This window comes from Aulonocara stuartgranti (genome assembly GCF_965226115.1).
Source record: "Aulonocara stuartgranti genome assembly, chromosome: 4".
NCBI lineage: Eukaryota > Metazoa > Chordata > Actinopteri > Cichliformes > Cichlidae > Aulonocara > Aulonocara stuartgranti.
Window position 1 is genome coordinate 14,651,624 of NC_138942.1, and position 27,259 is coordinate 14,678,882.

At 42.0% G+C, this 27,259-nt stretch overlaps 3 protein-coding genes across 3 annotated transcripts in view; 1 reads left to right on the top strand and 2 right to left on the bottom strand.

Annotated features, from left to right (window-relative positions):
• Window positions 1–27,259, bottom strand: part of tedc2 (tubulin epsilon and delta complex 2) — a 278,694-nt gene that overhangs the window by 90,236 nt on the left and 161,199 nt on the right. The window lies entirely within an intron of this gene.
• The window catches only part of coro7 (coronin 7), a 115,600-nt gene that overhangs the window by 62,798 nt on the left and 25,543 nt on the right, over window positions 1–27,259 (top strand). The gene's annotated exons all lie outside the window — the stretch shown is intronic.
• On the bottom strand, window positions 2,669–25,236 carry vasnb (vasorin b). Its single transcript, XM_082530274.1, has 3 exons — window positions 24,847–25,236; window positions 18,391–18,433; window positions 2,669–6,593 (listed from the first exon to the last, which is right to left on the bottom strand). The coding sequence occupies exons 2-3, from the start codon at window positions 18,393–18,395 to the stop codon at window positions 4,520–4,522; spliced, it is 2,079 nt and encodes a 692-aa protein (XP_082386400.1). The 5' UTR covers window positions 18,396–18,433; window positions 24,847–25,236; the 3' UTR covers window positions 2,669–4,519.

Genomic DNA, 27,259 nt, shown 5'->3' on the forward strand with positions numbered 1-27,259 from the left:
ATTAGAAAGAAAAAATAGGGAATGCGGGGAAAAGAAAGGCCAAGAAAAGGAATAGAAGAGGGAAAAAAGATAACTTTATGTAGATTTGTGTGTGTGTGTGTGTGTGTGTGTGTGTGTGTGAGTCTCTTGAAATTACAAAACTACAGTAGGGACCACTGAGCAGGGTGGGCTGAGTGAGTGTCAAAACTGGCTCTTGTCCAGGAACCAGATTTCCTTTAAAGCCAGGGGAAAAAGAGGAACTGTTCTACAGTAGGAAAGGAGAGAACCCACACACAGAAACTTCCTTTGTTCCACCTCTTCCTATTTACTTACATATCCAATTCTCAAACCTTGAGTCACTGCAGCTTGCACATATACAGTAATAATTATTTGTACAAAAGACGGTAAGTCCCTTTACACCTTAAAAAAAAAAGTGTGTCTATAGCAGTTTGGATAAATATTGAGAACCTCAAAAAAACATGGTGGCTAAAACTGCTTTAAAAGGACAAAAAACAGTTAAAACCCACTAACCTCTAGGTTCCTGCATTATTTCCTCTGTTTTTTTTTCACCAGGAAGTTTGTGCCATCTGAGCAAATTGATATAATAGTGCCTGCATGACAGGAGTGGTGCTGTTTTATGTGTTTGTGTTGTTAGCGTGGGACCAACCGCTCACAGCTATGGGCCAGTTTGCTTTTGTTTGTGGGTGTGGGGGTGTGTGCTTGCATCCTGCATCAATCCCCATACCAACATCCTACCTATAAAACACATGGGTGGGCAGTTCTGTTTATTGTACGGGTTAGCAAACAACGCTTACTTATTTAGTGAGTCAGTCATAATGGTTAAATCCATTTATTACCTTCCTCTGCCTGTTTTCAATCATAATCTTTATTTCCATTTTGCCTTCAGCACACTGCTGGCAAGGAAGAATTACAAGACCTCTCGTGCACTGAAAGACGACATTAAACAGTTATAAACGTTTGTTTTGGGTAGTGGATTATGGCTGGATTCAGCAGACAGAATTCAATAGTTTGTAGAAGGGGTTGCACGGTCAATGTTTTTCCACTTACTATCCGATACAGATACCCTGGTTTGAGATATCTGCCAGTACTCGGTACCAATCCGATAATGGTGTCATATGAATAGGCTATAATTCTCATTATGAAGAAGAGAATGGGAATCATTGTTTTATGTTCAAGGAAACATCAGGCTCAGCTTAAAGATTACCTTGCAAGATAAAATGTAGGCAAGCAAAAACCTTAGAACATACCTTAAAGATAAAGAATGAAAAGAAACTAAATCTATTAAGTTAAAAAAAACAGGATTCACCTTATTACCCAATCTAGTTTTTAACCCAAAACAAATGCTCTACCAAAGACATAACAGAGAGAGCTTCTTCAAACGTCTGACCTTGAAGTCAGTTTATCTCTAAATGGTAAATGGACTCAGAGTTCAGTATCTTGTTCAACGACGCTTTGACATGTAGACTAGAGTGAAAGATGTCAAAGATATTGCCAAAACTGAATGATGAAAAACACATTTTTCCAGTTCAGTTTGAAGTAGTTGATGTCTGGTGAAATTGGTAACAAAGAGGGTGCTGCACAAAAAAGCTCCTTGCAGTCGCCTTGTTCGTTGCCAGAACGCTGTACTAGGAATGTACAGTATTCACCGACTTGACTCGCAAACACACACCAAGCTGTACTGAAACTTGAAAATGTGAAATACAAACCAGTAAGGTTGTGCCCCACTCTGAGCGCAACCTTTACTTTGAGGACGAATGATCTCCTCTATGTGACCATTTCACCTAGCAACAGCCCGCAACCACTCACCAACAGGTTGTGACCAGAGGTTGTTATAGGGGGTCTCTGATAGGTCTCTAGGTCTATGTGACTGAGGCTGAACCTACATAATATGTCTGTCATCACCAGCCATTTTATTAGGTACGTCTTAATACTAGGTTTTACTGCCTTTTGTCTTTAGAACTGCATTAAATCCTTTTTAAATCATAGATTCACTATGTTGCCATCTATATTGCTCTGTGTTTACATTATAGCATAGCTTTCCTGTTCTACCTATTCCCAATGGTGCCCTATGGGTTTAATTATAGTGAACGTACTGTCATGTTCAAGACCATTCTGACATAATATGAGCTTTGTGAGATGGTTCTTTATCCTGCTGGAAGTAGAAGATGAAAATGGTGTTCATAAAGGGATGGTGATGGTACTACTTAATAATCAAAAAGCTAATAACAATAATACTTGGATTACTGATGCTCAAAGTGTGATTAAAAATTCTCCACACTAAGCTGCACCTGAAGTGCTGATCCAATTACATTTTGACGTGCTTATGCAAAATCCTCACTCTGAATATTACAGCAGAGACTTGGATGACAGGAGTGGCACTTTGTGGTGTTTGTATTGCTGTAGCCACTCTACTTGTGTTCAGACTGAAGCAAAAGTGTGATCATAAACAAACAGAGCTTCTTTTAATTTAATAATACTAGTGGCCATATAGCTAGGAATATGATTGGTGAATGACAATGGCAACAAAAAGTTGGCAGGCACATGCTAAGTGTTGTTTGCCAATAAGGTGGCATAGACTGATTGTAAATGTTAAGGCAGCTATAGACCATTAAGAATAATAAACACCAGCAAAAATGTATAGAAAGAAATACAAAAAGGATGATTTGTATTTTTGGATATTCATTTAATGATATCACTTTTTCCACTTGTACAAAGATGTTCACAGAGTAAAAAATAAACAACACATAATAGCAAAGGGTTTCCCAAAGTAAACAGGGAAAAATTAACAATCACATCGAAAATACTTGTGGTGATCTTCAATATTTTCTATTTTACAGAAAAAAATATTCCAGTTTTATCACATGATCGTGGGTTCTCCAGACGCTTACGTTAGCATAGAGTTGTTAGCTGTACACTGGAAATACTTTAGGTAACTTTACAGACATTCACAGAGGTGTCTTTGGTGTGTTTGCCTTTAAGTGGAGTTGCTTAAGTACCTCCGCAGGCATGTGGGCACATAAAGGGGTTAACTGATACAGGTGTTTGTGCAAGACAGAACATGTGCTTGCATTATCGCTGATGATGACAGATCTGCACACACACATACACACACACACATACGCATCCACACATACACGCACCTGCACCCCCTCATGCACCTCTCATTAATTTGCTTTGGAGCTTACTGACCTGTCTGTAATAATAGCAGTCATGCAGTGGATCTCTGCTAGTCTCACAACAATATAAACACTCTGTTAGCTGCATTCTGGCTTGTGCCTGTTCATAGTCTCGTTTAGTACGAATGAGCAAAACCGGGATCCTGCTTGCCAAAGAGAAATTGTGCATAGCGTTACATGCAGGCTATTTTTTAATCAAGGGAAACACAATACACATCCACTGTTTGCTTTACTTTTTGTCAGCCAGGCCGGTTAGTATGTTTTAAGTGTATTTTGGTTGAGGGATAAAACGGTGACTATAAACCATAAATAAGGTATCCGAAGTTTTGCTGCGTATTGTCAAGTGTTTTACTGTAATTACCTGTGAAACAGAGGGGGATATGTCAACTGCTCCACTCTGTACTTTTTCTAATCCTGCTTACCTCCTCTCTTTGTGGTGGCAAAGCAGGCTGAGGGCTCCAGTATGGAGAAGGGGGATTTAGTCTTGACTCTGTCCAGACTCACATCTACTTAGACTGTCTGATATTCTGGGGGCAAAGCTCTTTGATTGACTTTACTGGTACCAATGAGTTTTAATCTTCAAAGATTTTAATCTGCTGTTTTGTCTGTTAGTCACAAGAGGTGGGGAGGAGGGTGCTGAGGGCTGTTAACAGTCACAATGTTGCACAATTTTTAAAAAATAATAGACACAGATATAAAAAAAAAAAAGCATGACAAACATACATAACAAAGTCTTAGAGCCAGATAAAACAATAAAGGCATCAGTTTTTTCTTTGCACAACTTCATTTAGTGTCTTAAAGGTCATTCACAGCAAGCAAGCACTGATCCCGTTGTGGGGTAGTACTGATGAGTTACACTCAGCAAAAAAAAATTGCTGACTGTTTTAGTTGGGCTGGTGTGATCGGGAAAGGCAGCACAACCCCATTTTAGTCCACACCCCTTTATGGACAGATAAAGGAGAGCATGAGGTGATTCTGTCTCTTAACCCTGTTTTCAGTCAATGACAAAAAAAACACGAGTTCCAGCATCATATCACACCATGGGGCCTGACTGCATTCAAGCAAATATGCAGCCTTTAAATGGAGTGAAAAGCACATTTTATGCTTTTTGAAGTCCAAAAGCAAATTCTGAACTTGTTTAACGTCTGCTTAGACAACGAAATAACCAGGAAGTTCAATATATGTCCATCTTCCTGTTTCCTGGTTGGTCAGCTGACACTTTGTTGTCCACTTTCACAACGGCAGTAGCTGCTCCTTTTTTCTTTTTCTTTTTTTTACTTAGGAGGGCAAAGTTGAACATTTAAAAATCCTCATTGGGATTAGAGTAGTGAAAAAGGCAGTTGTCAAAAGCAGGAAGGCTTATGTAAAGATATGTTGTTATTTGACATACAGTGATCCTGTAGTAGTAAAACCTCATATTCCTGATTTCCACTCTGAACAGCAGGTTCTGGGATCATAAGTTGCAACTGCTTTTGAGGCAGGGGCCCATTGTCTAAGCCAGCTTTAACTCCATCCAACTCTAGCTGGGAGGGATCACAGTCAAGGTCTAGGTTGCTCTTGGTCCTCTTCCTGCGAAGATAGCATACCACTCCCACTGCTACTGCTATCAGTATAAGAAGTAGCAGGATCACAATTGCAGGGGCCAGTATTTTGGTTAGCTTTGGATCCTCAACCAGTGGAATAGTGCCTCTAAGGATTCGAGGGGCTGTATGGACCTCGGTGCAGACGCTGTCTATGCCATTGGGGGACCTTAATGGACTGGCACACACCATGTAGGTGGAGTTAGGATTCAGGCCGTTAAGTGTGTACTCCAGCAAGGTTGGAGGGAGATTGAATTGAATTTGTCTGCGATCTGGTCCAGAGAGATTGCGGTAGGTTAAACGGATTCCATGGATGTTAGGCTGCTTTTCAGTGTAGCGATGAAAGTCCAGGAGGACAGAAGTTCCGGTTATCTCACGCAAGCTGATGTCGAGTGTGTCTGCAGTGACAGTTGGTATGTGGGGTTCTGCATCAGGTGGTGAAGGTGGGTGATGGTTTTGGATTTCACAGTACATGCCAGAGGTACCAGGTGGACAGGTGCACATTACCTGACCACGTTGGTCCAAATGACAAGTACCCCCATTCAGACAGTTGTGAGAGGGACAGAAATTATCCTCGTCTGGGTTTATGCTGCTACTGGGGGACGCAGGAACAGGGGGGTCCGGAGAATCACCTTCTTTTTCAGTGGGGTTGTCACTGGCCCGAGGAGCGGGAATTACCTTAGTAGTTGTTGGGAAGGTAGTGACTAGAGCAGGCTGGGTGGTAGTTGTTTTTACAGTACTAGTGGTGACAGTGGTTGTGGTAGGACAGCCAAAATCTCTATGATCCAGTCTTTCTAATACCTTTCCAGCATTGATAGGTGGGAAATGGCAGCGGGTCTCCTCTGTTTTCTCAAGGGTGATGCTCTGGGTTCTGAGCCATCTCGGGAACCATGCTAAGTTGCAGAGGCAGTTGAAGGGATTTTGTGCAAGTGTGAGCTTTCTGAGGTGGGGGAATAGCTGGGAGAACTCTTCAGGGAGGCCCTGCAGACTGAGGCTGCTTATGTCCAACTCCTGCAGCTCCCCAAGGTTCTGCAGGTCCTGAACCTTAACAGGACCCATTGGGTTTCCAGCCAGGCTAAGGTGAATCAGCCCTGGGGTCTCTTTAAGCACTGAGGGAAAAGACTCGATTTCGTTTTCTGAGATGTCCAATTCATGGAGATTCTTCAGACCAGTTATGAGCTCCTCATTCAGACTGGTAAGCCCCACACCTCCCAATTTGAGTGACTCGAGGTTTGGGGTCTGAAGGTCTGAAGGACCCAAAGTGGGTAAAGTATTAAAGCGAAGGTCCAGCAACAGCAGATGAGACATTGATAGGGTTGGAAGGGATGTCAACTGGTTCCCCTGCAGTTTGAGTTCAATTAGGTGCTCCAAGCCATTAAAGGCTGCAGGGTGGATAGTCTTGATGTGATTACTATATAAATAAAGACGCTCAAGCAGTTTCATACCGTGGAAGCATTCCTCTGAAATGTGAGTGATCTGGTTGGATGACAAGTCCAGGTTTCGCAAAGAAATCAGAGGTTCAAACACCCGATTGGGAAGATGGGTTAGTTTATTTTGACTGAGATCCAGCATGTCCAGGTTCTGTAGTCCATTAAAGTCCTCAGCTGTCAAGCCTTCAATCCCATTGGAAAACAGGTAGAGGCTTTTTGTGACTGGGTCCACTCCCTTTGGCATGGTAGAGGAACGTCTTTGGAAACAAAAAATGGATCCTGAAGAACAGCTGCAATCTACTGGGCATTCGCTAGAAAAGATGCCATCAGGAAGGATGAGGAGAAACACAAAGGGGATCACAGGAATGTGAAAGATCTTCATGGTGCTGACTCTCTCCATGCTCAGCCTGAAACAAGATAACATAAAAAAAAACCTATTAGTCAACTGTATAAACATTCATAGTAATAAAGAATAAGTACTGACCGGTAAATAGGATACAACAGCAGTATATAAACATTTTATGGCCTTTGTCATCAGTCACATACATTTAAGGGCATGTAGAACAACAGAGATTTTCCAAATTGGCTTGAGTGAGTTATTGATTCACAGCGTGCTCTTTACTGAATTTCATGAAGCCAGATTACTATCAAAGGCTTTAACTATGTGCAGCCAGTGATCAAAGGTGGTCAAACAATAGGGCTGTGTCCATGACCTCAGTCTCGAGCCTGATGCCATACTCTGTGAAAAGCTGACATAATGGCACCCTGCCACACTTTTCTGGCTAAAAGACATTGCCTATGTAATAGTCTGTGCAGCAAGATATATGCAGTGATCTCACAGTTTTAAATTTGGATCTAGACTGCCAACACAGCACCGTACACTCTGTGGGATTAAAGTTAACAGTCCTCCCTATGCTAATGACTGGCACTGAAGCCTGTCAACCACACGCTATTTGTCTGCAACAAAGTGTGTTTCTCTGTTTCTCAAGAGCCAGTGAAACAGACGAATGTCCTTTGAACAATTAAATCCATGCCTGAGTATCTTCAGTTTAATATAACCATGTCACCTTTGTGTGTCTGTGTGTATAATGTATGCCACGCTACACCCGATTGTGAAGAATTGGCCATATGACTCACACTTCCCGTGTTGTTGATACACAGCCTGCCAACTAGTTATATATGTCTAATAAACGTCTTCAACTGGGTTTGAAGGAGGAGTTCTGCTGATGATGAGAGTAGAACATCAATAAGATATATTACAGTGATTCAAAGCCAAAATGAGCCCAGGCCTTAAAACAAATACACTGGAAGTGTCAACACAGTGCTTGAAAGAACTCAAAGGAGAAGAGGGATGTGAAGAGGCATAGAGGACTGAATGGAAATAGAGAAGTCAGACAGCCTTGGAGAACGAGGCAACACTATCCACCTTCGATGATTTTAGCAGTCAACTTTATTTAATATCACTATTTAATTTTAGTTACTTGAAAAAGTGGTTTTAGGGCTTTAAATGATGCAGTTGTTATTTGCACTACACAAACACTGTTCTTACACTGCTTAACTGGGGTCACTCCTCATTTCACCAAAATAGCCAAATAAATTATTGTGTGTTTTATTTTTTGATTCTATTCTTTTTTTTTCTTCTTTTTTCCCCCAAACTTACATGTTAATATGTGAAAAATATCTCCTTTAAATTAAATAAATAGTATAAAAATTCCATAATCTCTGGTACAGGTTCAGCATTTGTTGTCTTTGTACTATTTATGATTAAATACAGGGTTTAAAATCAAGTGTTGTTGTTGTTTTCCTTAATTGACTCATGCAGTAGGCATCATTAGCCATGTTTTGCTGTTTCATTAATACAAAGTATAAGTTTTAGGCCCGGTAAATGTTACTGTGGCAAAAGAGTAAATGTAAATTTTAAGAACTTTTCAATATCATGCTCTGGTCTTTCTTTTCACTTTTTAATAAAACATGCACAAAAAAAGTCATTGTATCCAATGTCTGAACTTGGAGAGGAGATCAAGGCAGCTACATCAGTGAGCCAGAGGAAGGGCGAGTATCATCTCATCACACCACAGCTATGGCATTTATTTTCCTTCCCTTTTGGCATACTTTTCTTTCCGCTCCTCCTTGAAATTGCAACCTCCTTGGAAAGAGTTCCCCATCTCTTATTTTCCTTCTCCAGTGTATAAACTAAAAGCAACTATGGCATAGGCTTGAGCTCCCACTGCCAACTCTTTCCAACAAGGCAGAACTATTGTTCTGTTCAGCCAAATGTTAATGACATGAACCTGCTCAAACCTTACATGTTTATTAAGCAAAACAGCTAGCGGGTTTTTAGAGTCTGCACCTGCTAACAGGATGGAAACACTGTCCAGCTTTGTCAGCCATGCAGAAAGTTAGACGCCTTCTGTGCTGGAAAATCTCGTGCTGAAAGCAAACATGACATAAGCTTGCTGGCGACTATGACTAAATACACACACTCACTTAAACAGGTGATATAGTTTATTTTCACCTGTTCAGAAATTCATATTCTACTCAACAAATACTTGAGTCACAACTCCAAAGGCCAGATATAGTCTTGGAGACTCATTTTTTGAGACCAGGCTCAGAAATTATGGATGCATAGATGAAAAAAGGGGAAAAGAAAGTGTAGCTGCTGTGCTGCATATGTGTGTAGAGCAAGGAAAAATAAAAGGATTTGGGAAGATAAACAGGAGATAAAGAGGATAGGGAGAATCAAACAACAGCTGGAATGCATGCAGATGGTTTCAGGTTTTCATAGCATCACTGTGCAGGGTGCTGCATTTTAGTTTCAGGCCATGATATCGCGTGTGTATTAGAGAGGGTACACACACGTTATTTTAACCTTCTTCAAAATGTAGAAAAAGTATATTGAGTGTTAGAAGTTGTCCAAAAAAATTTTCTTATTTCTTCTGGACATAGCGGAACTTCACTTTGTTACAACATATCAGGGCCAGACACGGGTATAGGGGTCCGCTGCCAGAATATACAACAACATCAAGGCAGCTTTGAGAGAAGAGTAAGCTATGCAGATAAAACTGAATATTTTTCTTAGAAACTCATCGTGGCGATTCTACCGTAGCTCCCCGGGGCAACGTGTTTATTTGAGCGTGCCTCATTCCAAAGTGGGCCAGGCACATCTGATAACCCAATGGAGGAGAAACTGTGGTGGAGGTGGATGGGGAGGAATTTACCCAGCGAATATAGCCAGATCACAGATAAACTGTAGCTTGATAGTTTAGATTTGCCTGCTTTCTTTCCCTTCAAATGTGTGGCTTATGCAGATCGGAGGTTAAGATAAGGTGCAGTTGTGGCGTCAGTGCAGCATTGATCCAATATGCTCTGGTACTGACTGCCTCCTGTGAGTGGAGGTGGAGGGCTGAAAGAGAGATTAAAATTTTGAGGAATGGCCCTCCCCCCTCCCTTTTAGCCTTCTTTCTCTCTCCTTGAGTTGTAATTTCCTTTTCTCTCCCCTGTGCATTTGAGATATTTCTGAGACAGACAGCCGGTGAGTTTGAAAAAGTAAGGAAGCTTATTTTAGGTTTATGAACCGACAATGGATTGAATTAATGTGACCTTGTCTGTCTGTCACGCGATAATCGTGCTTACTTCTGTGGGGTTTTTATGCATGAGTTCAGGTTTAATAATAATAATAATGGATACTTTATTGATCCCCATGGGGAAATTACTTGTTTTTCTCTGCATTTGACCCATTCACTCAGTGAAGCAGTGGGCAGCCCACTAAGCAGGCGCCCGGGGAGCAGTGTGTAGGGACGGTACCTTGCTCAGGGGTACCTCAGGGTAGCCGTTAAGTGGATTCGAACCGCCGACCTTCCGATCATGGGGCGACCACTTTACCTACTGAGCTATCCCTGCCCCCATACTAGAAGAAGACATGTTGGCTGATTAATACACAGTATCACCCAAGAGCCTGAAACAGTAAGAGGAAAGCACACACACACACAAAAAAGAAAAAACAGACTTTGGGAACATCTTTGCGTAATAATAGTGGGGAAAGCATTGCCTAAGAGCCTTAGAAAGAAAAATCAACGGAAGGAACAAAAGCATTTTCCCCTCTCCCCCCTCTCACTTCTTATCCAGGTTTTTCTTTCTTTTCAAGATAAGGAAGAAAAGAAAACACAAGCAGCAGTGAAGACGAGAGCGGGTTTCTGTCAGCAGGGGCACCAGGGTGAATAAGGCCTGGCTTTGAAGTGGGCTTCAACAATTAAATCCTGGCTGGATGAGTGTCAAGAGTTTTTATCTTTAGAGCCGAAGGCCAACACTGAGGGGTAATGAAGGCAACAAGAAAGTTGTGGTGTGTATGAGTTTAGGCTGGTCACACGTCATTGTGCATAATTTGGCAAGCCGGGTCAGAGAGCAACATGCCAAGTTACTGTAAGAGGATAAGACTGCTCAATGCAGAGCGTAGGCTTCCAATAAAAAAGTTCCTTATCTTTTAAGGGAACAATGCTTGTGGTATGCACATTAGAGTATCATCTACGTAGGTATGCACAGGCCTGCTGGCTCTGCGGTGCCCTAATATAATATTTACTATTTCTGCAAGCTGAGCTAACTTATTATAGCTGGTTCATACTCAATTTCATATTAGTCATACATAATAATCCTTTCCAGTGTCAATCTTTTCCCTCTCTGTTTTTGCAGCTTTTCCATCTATGAGAAGGCAAAAGCCCACACACTCCAAACACACTCATGTTCTTGTCCCTTTCCACTGTCAGCAGTGTCCCAGATGGATGTTGTTATCCACAATCCTGTGGGGCTATCCATCAACGTGACAAAAGGGTCAAGAGATAATTAGAAATGAAGCTGAAGGGGGGAAAAAAACACTTATGTAGAATATTTGATGATGACAAGATTGCATGTAATGTGCTCTGGAGAGACATGAAAACATCTGTTCAGACACCAGAAACACAAAGCTTAAAGTATGAATTCAAACAATGTCAGCTATGTTAACGCAAGACTGCCATCACAGCGTGAAATGCAGGAAATATTTGTTTATAAGCCAACACGTTTTTTGTTTGTCATTTTGATGCTGGTTGTACCTGTTGAACTATGGTAGATAAGAAAACACATTTTTACGGTGGCACGAGGAGCACAGCACTTGATGTCATCAACGCTCAGTGAAGGGATGCTCAGAGGTTTTAGGATCATAACAGGATAGCAAGATTTTCTGCTTACACAAAAGCCATTGGCTGTTTTCTTTCATCATTGTGTGCTGTCAGCGCAAATAATGGTAAAATTGTAACGAGGCAAGAAAGGATTAGGTGTCTCTTAAGATCAAGGCTCAGCTGCATTAAAATCTAAGTGAAGCCAGTCGTAACTTTGTTAAAAAGACAGATCACATTCCAAAATATGCTCTGCTAATGCAGCACTTACATCAAGGTCAATCAAGAAGACAGAAAACAAACACGCCAGGCGGAAGGGAGGGGAATGTGAAACAAGAGAAGAATGATCGTTTTACTGAGTTTGTCACTGGTAATACTCCTCTTGAAGCCACAGTATCACTGCTGTGCTTTGTAGTGGTACAGAGGGGGTTAGGCTCTGTAGCAGTTTTACAAACAAAGCTTCCTACTGATTTCAGCCTTACCACAAGAAAAAAGGGAATTAATTCACCCATTGTACATCTGCTTCTGCTAGTGCTGAATGATGGGGCTGATGTTTTCATAAACAGGCAGGTTGTAGTTGGTCCGCTTCCTAATAACAGATCAATGATGCACTTTTCTCAACTTTCTACACTTTAAGCGTTCCATACTGTGATTTATATCTCAACTAGCCGCTTCAATATCGGTGTTAAAGGCGGCTCTTTTCATCTGCGGATTTATAGGTCGAAACGTGCCTGCATATTACGACAATGTGAAGCAATAATTAGAGCCTGCAGCTGGAGAACTTGAAAGAGAGCAATAATATACAGTCCAGGGGTGAATGGGAGGGTAGTAGAATAGTAACACTCACATAAAACTGTGTATATCTTCAGCACTGTGGGGCAGCTCTGTGTTTGAGTAGTTACATTTTGGATTTCGGTGTAACACATCTGTTTTAATGTGCTAAGAATGAAGTTGCAAAATACAGCTGCAAGGGAGACTGAGGAGGCTAGCGTGGCCAGTTCAGCAGGGCTTAGGTGGTGTGGCAACTTCAGATCAAATTATGTTAAAACCAGGGCTCTAAGCACTGGTAGGAAAAATTTATACTCATTGCAGCATCCTTGATATATAGGCAAAACAATTTGTGCATAAACACGACACCAACTTCAAGCCTATTTTCTGTCATTTACAAACCATTACATTTTTTAGGTTATATTACACATGGCTACAAGGGTCAGTATAAGATAATTACGGATTATTTTCATCTATGAATCATGCAAAGCTATTCTAGCAGAGTCCAACAATGAGAATGTGTGAAGCTGAATATGAGAATAATAGTGGCCCGCCACTGACTCCAGTGGCAGAAGAAAGAAAACTAAAGATGCTATATAAATAAAGACAGCAAATGCTAGCACAGAAGAGTCTGAAAGCCAAACAGTATTTCTTCCATTCATCTGGTTATATAGCATCAGTCCATGGAACAATAAAACCAATGAGCCAATGAAGCATAGAGTGTCTCCTGGCGGTCAGAGGTCAGGCTCTGTTTCCACTTCTCTTGCTATTCTGTTGTTGTCTGTTGTAACTCTGGCCCAGACAGCATAGATAAAAGGCCTTGTTCGACACAGGTACACACCCAGCTCCAGTTACACCCGTGTTTACCTGAGCCTTATAAGTCCTCATCTTCACAACAGGTGTTTTCTCTCCTCCTCCAGGGCAGCATGAAACCCAAAACCTCAGGAGTGTGTCTGAGTAAATGTTGTTACCTGCGCCAAACTTCCAGCCTTTACCGGCTGCGCACTCCTACCTAAGCGGAGGCGAGAGGGGAAAGGAAACAAGCAGAGGTGGGCAGCCAGGCAGCCAAAACCAGACGAGCTGGATCTCTGCAGTAGCATGTGTGCAGTCTAGTTGTGCCTCCTCTGAGCTTTAGAGCATAGAGGTCATCTACTACGAGTTCCAAAAGGAAATGTGGGCCATTTCCTTTTGTTTTATTGCTATAGGATATGACTGATGGTGTAGTAGACGCTAGACCCAATTTTGTTTTCATAAAAGCTCACATGAGAGGAGACACAGGATGCACTGACGGAGGCTGTGTCTTCTATTATCTTCTTATTCTGTGTCTCAGACACAGGGTCCACTTGTTTTGTCTCGACTTTGACGCCAGTCTCTCATCAGCGCACCCTGCCCTGTGACCTTTGGGGACAGACAGACAGTCAGAGGTCTCACATACGCATCTATCTGCTATCCTCACCATGGGAAACTCACATTACACAGATACAGCAGATTTCAGTTCACCAACGACAACCTGTGCTTTGATCTGTTTTGTTATTTCTCCTTGGTGTTTACTCCTGCAGTGTTTCTTGTTCCCTTGGTCTTTTCTCTGTTGGTCTTTTCAGTCAGACACAACAGCAAACCACACCATTGAAGAAGTCACTGCCTGAGTCCAAGAGTACTAAATCACCAGGAAACAGTAAATATGACATCCTTGTGTCACAAAAAACTGGACTTTCTCCAAGTCTGGGCTTGTGCCTTCATATCCTGCGTATGGCTAACCACGCCTCTACCCAGAATCAAAACTTCATTGTGCTTTCTGGCACGCTGACCCTGTTTGCAGTTGTCCACACATCTGTGGAGTGTGTGTGGTAGAAACACCCATAGCAAGCTGTGACTGACAGCAGGTAGTGATTCAGAATGACTTCTATTGACAGTCCTCAAAACACCTGACATAACAGGACGGTGCGTCTGTGTGTTGCATGTGTGGTAAGTTTTGCGGTTTAAAGCGACTGGGTGGACCTGTTCTATCAGTGAGCCTAAAATAATGTGCACACTTTGACACTCTGTCTGCTCCAGTAGCATTCATTTGACTCCGGTATGACAAATGCTAGTTTGTCCCCTGGCCACTATGACCTTTATCTACCTGAAACCAGCCAGCCTGCATTTTTTTTCCATAGTACAAATCACTTTAGTTTCCTGGTAAGTCTCCTTTAAAGCATAGGCCAGAATTAACATAAACCACTCTTAAGCTTTGCTTTTATTAAAAGATCAGGGTATGGTCCTACTTTGTGGACAGCTGTTGACACTGTTTTCATCTTTATCCTGTTTGTATGATTCAGGCACAAAGCAGGATTATGAGTGCCTCCAGGTCAGACTGACTGACAGGCTGGCAATCCTTGTTAGACAAACAAAGCCACACGTACTGACGAAGCGCTCGTATATTATCCATTCGCCTGTCTGTGTCATCTTTCTTCTTATTGTTTGAACCGTTGTAGCTGCTACTGTTTATCTGAGTATCTACTCTAACCCCCCCCCCCTGCCACACACACACACACACACACACACACACACACACACACACACACACACACACACACACACACACACACAGCATTATAACAGAAGGTGCTCTTGTTTAACACGTCACACAAATATCTCTGAAATTCCCCGTCTCAGCCTTGTGATTTTTGCGCCCCGCACTCTACTTGCTCCTCTGTTTGCCCCTTTTGCTTCCCTCAGGTTTGTTCATGTCGCTGACAGGAACACAACTGGAATCTGATGAAGGCATGTCTTCTCCACTTGCCACAACAGCCCTGGGAGGCCTCATGGCTGCTATGTAGCAGCCTACATGCTCATTAGAGAGCTCCGGGCTAAAGTAATGGGGATGGTAAACAGAAGCTTAAGGGGAGCAGTAGTGCTGACAGGTAAATATCAGCTTCTTTAATAAAAATGCAGTTTAGGATTTAGACTACGTTCAGCATGCAGACTTGGAAATATACATTTAAACACACAGCACATGACAGTTTTATCATTTGACTGTGTCAACACATCTTTCACCTGTCTGCAATAATACAACAAGATGAGCACTACAGGACATTTCTCTCAATGAGATGTACAGAGGTCAAAGAGATAACAGGTCTTATTTGGTATTTAAGCTACATCTTAAAAGGGAGTTTGCCTTCTCTAACTGCTCAACTATGACAATATAGAAAATGAGAGAGGCGATGGGAAAAGAGCCGAGTGAATTACTGATAAATTGTCTATTTTAGCTTTGAGCTAAGCCGCTGATTTGGTAGTCTCTGCTGTCGAGTGAGTGGCAGATTGAATCACGTTCACTTGTCAGTATTATTAATTCTTTGTTACGTAAAGATAGTGGCAGTAGTGCAGCTGTCCTGCTTTTTCTTCTGTATCAGAAACAACACTCGGAGGCAGGCACCATACCTGTTTTTCTGGGCCCTAACCCTACACCCCTACCTTTTCCACAAGTTACCGTTTGTTATTTTTCTAGTTATTCTTCTCTGCAGTCTTTTCCTTTTAAAAAAACAAAACAGAAAAACAACTTAGACATGTGCCACACACACAAGATAAATGTGAACTGGAGATCGTCGGTGCTGATTACAATGTCACAAAGGAATTTATTGTGAAACTGCTGCCTGTGTCGGCACCGCGCCAGCGCTGGGGAGCCTGGCTGGCAAATCAACAGTCAGGCGGCACAGTTTTCCCAACCCCCAAGGTTGACATGCCTTTCCTCCGTAGCCTCAGGTGCCCTGTGACTTGTTTATTAAGAAATTACAACCAGTGTTTTTTAAGGGTATTCAAACTGGTCTCTTGGAAATCTGAGTTCATTAACTATGTAATCCTTTTCATAATTTGCTAGAGAACCAGCCCCCCCATTCAATATCATTCCTTAAATATAATGCATTACATCTCAATTATTACTTCATAATCTCCACTGCAATGTCTGGAAATTCAATTTAAAAAAATCCACAGACACACAATAGGATGCTGTGAGCCAGCATTTTATCACCACACTGACATGCTACGCTACCTGTGCCAACAGCTGATTAAACAGGTGAGCTCTGCCATGTTAGAGACTGTAAAGACCTCATTCAGCAACAGTCTATTAAGACATCAACAGTGACCCACAACTCAGCAGGCTGCCCACAGCAGGTGTGCGTTTCCTAACACTTAAACAAGATGAAGGAGGGGAGACAAGGAGGGTAATGACAGCAGAGGAGGTGTAAATAAGTGAGCCTTTAGCCTGCTTTTCCCTAGAGGCTGTCAGTATGCACAATTCAGGATACATTTCTGCCGAATGCTGCAATCTATCTTAAATGATGGATTGTATAGAAGGCCATCAAAATCAGTGTACAGTATACCTCTTATAATGTGAAAATAAATCAGCTGATCTCATTTGTATGTCAAAGAGAAATAAGTAGAAACCAGTGGATGGTTCACATTCAAATTAGAGTGTGATTTATGACCCAGATCTTGGCATTTGGTATAAAAGATGTGTGTTTCTGTAGGTCTGTGTTCGGTTAGTCAAAGCCAGAGAAGACCCAACATTCAGTAAAAGAGAGAAGACATAAATGGTTCTTTGTTATCGTAGCAATTTGTCTACATTGAGAGCAGTTTACTGATTCTCATCGACACAGTCGTTCAGGCTAGTCATTAAGTGAGTCAAGCAGATTCCTGAGCTGACCTGTAACATAGGGAACAATGCTTACCTGTGTAAGTGTTTGCTCACACGTGTGTGTGATCTGGCTATACGTATGGTTGAGTCACGGTATATAAATATCCCGGAACACCTTTGTTTGCTCTTACATGTTTGCTTTTAGGTAAAAATATTAACAATATTAAGTGACTCTTGCCGCGGTGTCAAGAGTGCACTAACTTGTGGCATTTCTGGACATTCAAAGCACAGAGCCAGCAGAGACTGCTCACACCCAGACATTTGGCTTGAATTCAGCCCCTCGTTATGTACGTACACCCATATTTTACCTCGTATTGAAGAGCGTGTAGGTGTGGCTAGACGTGTGTAGTGTTACAGTAAATGCTTAAGAAAAAGGCAGGAAAAACAAGCATGCAGGATGTCAGCGTATGCTGCAGTCAAAGGCAGTGTTGATGTTAAAACTTCAGGATCATGGCATTAATGGAGTCAGTGTGTGTTTTAACACTGAAGCATTGACTGCATAGCAAATAATTTACAGCGAGCGAGTCGAAACCTCGACCTGAGGAATGTCTGCATGTTCTACAAGCCAAAAGCAGCAGGAGAAGAACTCAGTTTCACCAATCTTCTCGGCTCATCTCTGTTTTCCCTGAGATGGACGAGGTGGGGGAGTCAATTAGTGAAAGTAGCGATGTGCGTCCAGATGCTCAAGGCTATGCCATATCCTGTGTGTGTGTGTATCTTTACAAGCCCACACAGTTCCTGTTACAGCTCATTGAGAACTAGCACGACACAGGCTGGATGGAGAATGAGAGGTCAGAAGGAGCGTGTAGGTGAATCCTGCTCTGTCAGACAGTAAAACAAGACAAGCCGACTAGACTCTTGATACAGCAACACATTAAAAAGCTGCAGATTGACTATTCTAATGGCCAGTCTGAAGTTTAGCGCTCATTGTTTTTGATAGACTGCATACCGACAGGATTGTGTTCATTTTTTGTCTGTTTATATCTGGATTTCCTGAGAGGGGTGACTCCACTGATCAGGACAAAAACTTTTAAATGATAAAACAGATATTCTTCTTTTTCATGTGCAATACTTTAAGATTATTGTTGGAATATCATCACGATGGTGTCACCAGACTTTGAGGGGATTTGAAAGTAATGCCAAAACAGCAGAAACCATGTAGGTTACTAAGAAAATGTTTTCAACAAACACAGGGTCATTATTCTACCTTTTTCTCCAGCAACCAGACCGGCATGCTAAACTTCAAACTTCCTCCATTCCCCCCTTTCCTTCTCCCTCTGTCTGAAACTCTACACAGCCTCACTGTATCTATTAAATGCCGTGTGTGCTAAGAGAGGCGCTCTTGTTCTCCTGCCAGTCTTGTTAAGAGGCTCAGAGCTGTGTGAAAGGATCCCATTGAGGGAGCAGAGTGTTATGGTTAACATGGTAAAGACCGCCAACTGCGTGCCGTTTGGGTTTCTTGGTGCAAATATTCACAGGGCTGTATTATTTAGCCCGTGCCAAAAATACTACATTACTTTTCTGTCTATTTTTTCTTCTTGTATAATAACTTAAGCTATCTTTGCACCTTGGTATCAAGTAAAACGACCACATCTTTCAGATATAATTAAAACTCACCCCATGAAGATGCTTCCACTATTCTTCTTCAGGTCTTCTTTCCCTGTAAGGAACACAAGAGTTGTAAAAACAAGCCAGAGAGGTGTTGCAATATTTTTCTGAGTGCCTCTTTTCTACTTATTTGGAATCCAGCCCCCTTTCATGTCTTGTCAAAAGCACATAAGTGAAACAGGAAGTTTTTTTCCTGTTAATTGGGTAAATTCCACCCGAGTGTGGGAGCACGCCGAGCAATGGCAGAGCCGTGTGGCAACAACACGAAAATGATGGAGTGCCAGAGGAAGAATGCGGGCCGACCACTCTTTCTCCATCATCTCCTACTACAGATGGACTGTAGTATCGGTCCATCTGCCATAAACTGCAGTTGTGTACTGTACGCAGAATTGTGCAGCATGTTGTTATTCAATCAAATGGTTTTTATTTCTATTTCAGAGCAAAATTAGGCTTTCCACTGTAAGCCAAGAACAGCTTTTCATTTTATGATATCAGCTGGCAAAAGCTGACCGCGCTTTCTTCATTTCTTTCTTAATGGTGAACATTGCTTTAGCCATAACCACAGCACAATTTGTGCGTGCGTTCATGTTCGTGCTGCTTTCTGTGACTATTATCTGGTATCAGATGTTATTTCTGAATGTGATTACAGGATCATAAACATTAGTTGGTTTGGGGAAAAACCTAAAGAGTGCCTGATGGATGTTTTATTTGTGAGAGGCATTTAGCCAAAAGCACTTTCAACATTCTTTTCTATTGGCAAACTGTTGTTTTTTTTTTTTCTTTTTCATTGATATAATGCTGTTCTAAAATGGTTTCTGAGATAATTACCTAAGAAACACAGCATGCCCTTTCTTTCTCTGTGTACTGTACAGCATTGTATATCTGTCCGCGGAGCATAAACCGGCCTGACTCTTCCAGAAAGTTCCCGCTAAGCAGCCATTTTTCATATATCTAAGCTCTGAGTCACAGTCTGTGGATGCGAAAAACAGAGTGACTACAAAACCACGTGTTATACCTGGCTTGTGTGACTCCTGAAACCTGACTTCACTTTGCGTGTAGCATATCTCTGAGCAGCCACATGCTTCCTTCATGTCAAGGGTGTAGTGTTTATATCTGAAAATAACCTGTTGCACTGCAGGGCTGGCTTTGGCACGCTGACCTGTGTTGAGGCCCGTGCTGCGCTCTGCATCCATGTGTTTATTTGTCTGTGGGACTGCTACACAGAAGCTTTTTTGTGAACGTACGTGTGCGGTCAGTGGGTGTTTTTCCCTGTGATTTGCATACATTCGCACAGGTAAATCCAGCAGTGGCTGAGCGAGCGCTTCTTGCATGAGTGGCTGCTAAGTTAAGTACGGGGACTCCTTTCTGCTGACACAACCCACGGATCTGTTACCCGAGGTCACTGTATCCCGCTCTCAGACAGTCCTTCAGCTGAACTGTAAATGTTTTTGCTTTCAAAGTGGAACTAGACACCCTAAAATAGATACAAATTGTCTTTTACCGCTAAACGTCTTACATGACTGCAAAAGACTAAACTGCTAACAACAGTGTCCTGGTCTTGGTTTCCCTTAATAGCTTAAACAATCTCTTTCACTATTGTCTCAAAGACATTCGGTCTTTAATTAGTGCAGACTGCATGCTACCAAAACATTTGTAGTATCTTTTAACCTGCTTTGTACCTCTTATTTTCTCTCTTTTCGCTATTATTGGCTTACTTTGATATTCAATCTCTCTCTGACTCCCTCTGTCCTTTTTTGGGAGCACTGATACGTTTTAGCTTTTCTCTCCACTGTAATTTTCTTCCTTCCTCTGTGTTCATCTGTTCAACATAAATATCACCTCACCCTCGTCGCCTCTGTTTCTCCTTCTCTCTCTTTCTTTCTCCCTCCCTCTCTTCTCCTTCCCATCTGGTTTAAACTCTCGTACGATAGGAGGGAGCTGAGCAGCTTGACAATAACACTGGAACCGTTTTGTTGTGGAGTAATCACGTAAAACTGAAAACAGTTGGTTAGCTCAATGTATGTTCAATATGAACTGAAAGATTGCAGCTCAGAACATGAGTCCAAGCTAAACTGCTAAAAGAATTGGGTGGAATAAATAAACAGGTGCCTTTTACTTGGATGGCTGGCATTTAATGTGACACTCTTGGAAGCTTCTTCTTGGGTAAATCTGTACCAGTGACAAGTTGCGACTTGTCATTGATACAGATTTGTCACTGTCACAACTGCCTTTCGGTTCATGCAGGCTGATGCACGATCGTCTTCAGGCATATGTGCATGCATGCTCAGATGTTTCTGAGTAAGGCTCAGGCTTCTGGCTCTTTATCAGGGTGGACAGCGCCAGATAACAACACTATCTGTGTCTGCTGGTAGCCGTGTAAATAGACCTTAAGGAAAACGGGACCCGGCGGACTAAAGCACTGTCTGGTGCGATGAAAGAGAGCAACTGTGTGCATACGTGTCACCTTGTAAGCGACACACGCTTACATGAAAATGTGAGTGACCACTTTCTATGGTCTCACACACTTGGTGACCCAGCTGCGAGCAGACGAACACTAACCCAAAGGTACATGCACTTCTTAGTGAAACATTAACAACTGACATTAAACTTAATGCTTTGTGTCAAAGTTTGTTATTAATACCCCAAATTTTCATTTGGCGGCAAATAATTTAGCCCTGTGCTTGTGTGCGCGTGTGCATTTGCCCTTGCTTTTGCTCTTGCCCAGTAAAATCTGGTTCAGGGCTCATTTCCTAATTACAGTGCTGGCCAGAAGTAATTACAACCTTAGATTAAGAGCCGTTTCTCCTTTTTTTATAGGTTCACTGAAATGCAGCAATTTGTGGTGACTTGGGACGAGCATCCTCCTTCTCATCCTCTCTCTCTCTCTGTTACTCACCATCTGCCTCTCTCTCTCTCTCGCTCTCTCTCGCTCTCTACTCCATTGGAATTTGGGGGATTTTATTTTTTGCCTCTTTGCAGATTTTCCACTCAAGTGAGAAGGTTAAAAAAATAGCGCAGTTAATCACATGAGCGGTTCATTTCAAACAAGAGATAGGGAAAAGCTGTGAAATATGACTTTAGTGGGCCTGCGTGTCTCTGTGGACATATGGACACGGAGGACAGCAGTTATTTGGGGTTTGCACTCAATCCGGGGCACTCCAAAGCCCGCAGATCCCTTTGCATGTGTGTGTCTATTTATGCAAGGTTTTGAAGTGGTTCTTCTGAACGCATCATTTGGATGCATCGGCAAGCTCTTCTTCAATTTAGCTTGGCAGGCGTATGGGCTGGGGTTTGCCCTCCACATACCGCTGGTTCAGCATTGATGTTTGAGGCTGAGGCCTTTGAAGCCAGGGGTTTTATTTAAGACGCCTCTTATAACGGAGGAGCTCCAGCTCTTAGTTGTCAACCAGAGAGCAGAATCCCCCCACCCCCTGCTGAGAAGCACCTGAAAAGGGGTACCCGGAAGGAGGATTTGCACTCCTTGAATCGCTCACACAGACTCCTTGCTAATTGCGATGAGACTCCAGCTTCACGTGTTCTCCAGAAAAATAAACACACGCACACATATTTGCACACTTACTCCAACTTTCTGTCCTGTCGACTCTCCTTTCCCTCCCCGCTGCGTAACTGCCCCGCTCTTGTCCTCCTTTTGTACCTCTACCCCCCATATCTCTCCACTCTTCCCTTCCCTAGGCCTCCTCGCCTCACGTACCTGACTTTTAACCCTCTAATCCCTCTGATACAGAGGGAAGGGTGATTCAGCCACTGCTGCTAATTGGCATAAAAAAAAGATAAATCCTTCCCTTCTTAAACAGTTTGGAGAAAGAAAAGAATTATTCATTATAATAATCAGTAGATTTATAGGCAGCAGATGCTACTGTAAGATGTCCAGCTCATCTTTTTGTCTCGTCTCAAAACAAAAAACTTAAAGATCACCAACTGTCAGTCATCATCTGCAGCAGATTTAGACATCAGTGCTCTTTCCCTCTCGAGCTCTTTTGCACAGATAATGAAACACTGGCCTTGATTTTGTAAAAGAAAAAAAACCCCCCAGAAGTAATAAAAATAACAGATAAAGGTACAGGCTGACACAACGTTGGTAACCAGATCTTGATGGGTCCTGTGGTTTCAACATCACTGTCACAGTGGTGTGACAGCAGGCCTGTGCTTAATTGTATAAATTAGATTCTAGAACAAAGGGGTCGCCTTAGTCATGCTTCCCCATCCACAGTCAGACACTTAAGGGGAATAAATATACCGGAAAGTGGAGCACGGATAATCAGTCCGAGGTTATTATGTATCCCGTGCACAACTGCAAGTCTTTGACTTAAATTTTTACATCACAGAAGACATGCAGCTTCCTTGTTTATCTCTTCCTGTAATCATCCTTCTTTCATCACTGAGACGGTTGTGTCAACAAGTTACTTTCTAGGTCTAACAGTCACTGAAACATGAAGCGTCAAGTCTCTACATGTTTTTAGTCTTACTTAACATATTAAAAAATTCAAGCACACTTCTGCATTCTGTAGTATTCCAAGCTGTGCCCACAAACAGTCTGTTGCGCTGTTGTCTTGCCATCTCTTCCACACATTATCCTCAAAGTTCTCCACATTAGTGGAGGATAATTGGTCTCCTGTGGCTGCTCTGCAATTTCTGTTGGCCTAATATAAACAGATTACAACTATTTTATACTGTCAGAAACACATTAGCTTCTCCTGTAGTGTAATTATAGTCTGTGAGGAAACACTTGGTGGTAATAGAGAGGCTTTTGGGGCAGTTTGTGCTGCTTATTTGGCCTTGGGACGGATCGGGTGATTTGCAGCATCTGTTTGTGTGGGCCTTATAAATGATGCTCATCTGAGGACTGAATTTAGGATTCAAGTGATGAGATATACTGTGATTTATTAGATTCGATTTTTTTTTTTTTGATCAGGTGAGTATTTGGAACTATTCACATAATAAAACAGAGATGAAAGAAAGCTGGTGAGATTGACGTTAGTATGTTTAATTTGGCACATTATTTGGAAAGGTGAGATCATATTTTCAGACACAGACACACTGAGATTGGTCTAAACCTGCTGATCCTGTCACTTGATTGGATGCTGGTTTATTGGTGGGCTTGATCACTGTGAGATTTAATCTTTCAGGAATGTGACCCCATGGCTCACTGCTCTGCTGCACACTTGCAGTAGATTTCTACCTTTCCGCACATCTGAGCAACTGTTTCATTTTTTATGTCTCTGCACCGAAATGCCTTCAGCTAAACGTCAAATTGCGCAGAATGTTAAAAATAATAATGAAGTTATGTAATCCCTTTTAATAACAGTAGCAGCATTTGATGGACAGCCCAATTATTAGTAGCCTATTGCAACGGGGCTTCAGTAAGCTTTTTACTGGCAGCTGGCTTTTGGCGTTATACAAATGAAACATGGTTGTGTTTTAATCTACGGAATTACTCAAAATCTGAGGTTTAATCAGCGCATGCTTCATAATGTTGCTCCTATGAAACATAGCCCTTACTTCCTCGACAGTTTGTGCTTCACATTGAAAGCAATGACCGTCCAAATGCTAAAATAACCAAATGTACTAAATTTGCAACTTTGAGTGGTGTGCGTATTGGAGCCGTTTCAGCGCTCGTGTCCTGCTGAACTTGGTGTTGTGGGACGTCCCCTTGTGTGGTTCCAAAAACAGCTGTCCTCTGCGGTGGACACCGCTCGGTGCGGTGTAGACATTCGGCACGGCTCTTGCATGCTGCACGGCGTCCTGCGGTCCAACACCAGCCCGCCTCATTACCGTCCCGGCGGCTCTTTTTGCACCGCGCACACGCTCGCGTTTTCTGTTTTCTGGGTTTGTTTGGTTTATTTACGCGCTTTCCAAATATAAAGGAACTCGCGTTTTGTTGTCTGGAGAATTAATGGAGCCCACATCTCCAATAAACCTGTTGAATCCAATGACTCAGCGGCGCATCTATGCAAATAACCCATTTAAAAAAAATTTTTAATTCAGATTTCCACTTAGTTGCTGTGCATTTACAGGAGAAACAGGTTCGTGTTTAACGCACTGTACATTACAAGCAAAACGCGTTTTTGCAAAGAAGACACGAGTCTGTTGAATTATTTGAGCGAGTTTTTGTTAAGAAAGTTGTCACAGGAGAGAAAAAACTCGGTACCACTGTCAGCTTGTGCTCAAAAGAGGAAATAAAGCCGACAAACAGCTGGAGTGTTTTTTTCTGTTATACATTCATTTTATTCTGACAGTCAGTCGATTCAGATGTTTTTAAAATGATCATTTACTTAACCCCGTTTGTCAATATATCCCTGTTCACGCGTCTTTACGCTGGACTCGATCATGCCGAAAGTGTTTTAGAGCTAAAACACACACACACACATACACACACACACAAAACAAAACAATATTCACTCTACCATTTAAAATATAAGTAAGTATAAGTAAGTCAACTCTTACCCGTAACTTCGGAAAAGTGAAGCTGGAAGCGCAGTCGCGCTTGTGTCTTTATCCAAGAGGAGCACTTCAACGATATAACTCCAAACCTGGTAGTTTCCCTGCGTGCGTTCTCGGAAAAAGAGACCTTTCTGTGAACGTATGAAACTTACAAGGAACGGTCTTCATGAAATCCTTGGAGGGGTACCCCTGCCTCCATGTCAAGGAATGCGTTCAAGTACCAACTCCCTGGACAAAAAGCGCTTTATTGGTGAGCACAGAGGAGAGTTTAAAGCGGAGGAATGGGAGGGGCGAGGCGCGCTGCAGTTGGGCGCACTCCTGCGCTGAGCGGAGAGCAACAAACATCTCACCTTGCAGCTTTGCAGAGTGCGAAGGAGAGAAATTCCAGGCTCTTTTCAGCTCACTATTTCTTAATTCCTACCTGCGTGACCTGTTTTGAGCAAGATACATTACTGATCTTACTATTTACTTTTACAAAAAGTTAGTCGCATTTCCTTTGAGGGACCATTAACTTTGCCTCAGAGCACTGTTTGTGGCTTTCTCTGCAAGAAATAAGCAAACTGATACAGGTTTTTGCTTGGATACAGAGAATGGTGAGAGCAGTCAATCAAAGTGACCAGTTGATCCCCAATTAACCTTCTGCATAAATAGGGAGTGCCTGCAAGATTAAAAATAGAGTGGACCAGAACAGGTTTGATTAGAAAGATTGAAAGTTAAAAGTCATGGATAATCTGAATGGAGATTAGCAATGATCAGAAGGTGGAGAAAGTTATACTGTTTTAGTGTGTCTAGCAGCTGAAGTTGTTGCCTTATGGAAGAACCCATCGGAGAAATGGCCAAAGCCTAATCAGATGGAAAAGGCTGGGGGTTAAAAAGTGATCTATGGCATATTCAACTTCACATTAAATGAGAATAATATGTTAGTAACTGTTTCTTTCATTTGTTCTTATGCTTCATCTGTTCATTCACTTATGGGGGACAGCCAGTTGCCTCCACAGTGTACGTGCGGTTTACATTAGCTCATATGGTTGCTTTCGTTGACGGAGATGTCTTCAAGCTGAGAAAGCTATCAAATACTTCCTAACTCCAGTGACAAACTACCCGTTGGCAGCTGGGAGCCTATTTCAATGCCAGCCTTTCCCAACAAGGTGCAGTAAGGCGATAGCTCTCTGGAACTGTGTCACCACCGGTGTGTGCTTTTGGCCTCATGTCACAGAATTACACAGATCCCTGAAGCATACAGTGGCTGATTTTTATCAGCACGTTGCTGCTTTTTCTCTTAATGTTGGCAAGAAATTGTAAAAGATCATTTGAGCCAGGTTTAATTCCTCATGGCTGAAGGCAGAGACACTCCAACAAGAGAATTATTCAACTAGCAGACTTCTCTGTAGCCTTACACTATTGCACGTGTCTCCTTAAACCACCCCCAAACCTAAGTATCTTCTGAGCAATGGGTGCTTTAGTTAGCCACTTGTTGAGCCATGCTTGCGTTTTTCTTTTCTTTTTCTTTTTACCATTTACTGTGTGATAGCAGTCTCCACTTTGCCTGTGGCTCATGAATTTCTCTCGCTCATTTTCCTCCATGTAACGCACAGGCTTCCATCTGCAAAGCATTACAGTAAATGACAGGAATAGAGAAATGATTTCACACACGTTCCGCATGGGCCAGATGCAGCTCCAGAGTCACTGCCGCAACTAAGTCTCATGTGGTAGGAAGAAATAAAGAAGGAGTAAATAAGTCTTACCCTGCTGCATTTTAGTGCATATGTTTGAGGTTCACAAAGTCAGTGCCTCTGCCCTGGTGCTGTATTATCGTTTATATTTGTCATTCAGCTCATGTGTGTTGGTCCGGCATCTCCAGATTTGACTCTCATAATTTTTTATGCTTTGTTTTTACAACTTGCAGCAACCAGCTGGAGTAATCATAAATATTACCTCATCCTCACCAGGACCATGCTGCTTTTTTCACAGCTTTTATTTGAAGGAGTCCATAATGCATATTCTTAGTAATAATAACTTTATTATTATTTTATTATATGTGTGGAAATTCTTAATATTGAAAATGTTATTATGTTTTTCGTGTGTCATTTGTATGTAGCTAAAGACTTTAAAATCCTTCTTTCCTATAACTACCCTCTGTAATATCAGTTCTGGGGCTGAGGCTGTTTAGTGGATTTGTTACCAAAATCTACATTTCTACTTAAGCTAATAAAGCATTTAACTGTATAATATTTATTACTTATATAATATGATTTAAGCTTTTCTGACTTTAAGTATATTCTAGCCTCTTAGTTAAAAAGTAACAAATATCTGCTGTCAACAGATATTATCCAGTCTCATCAAACACTGCTTGAATAGTAGAATAGTCTATTTTTGGCCGTCTTCACATAGTTTCCTGGTTAAATGTCCCAAGCAG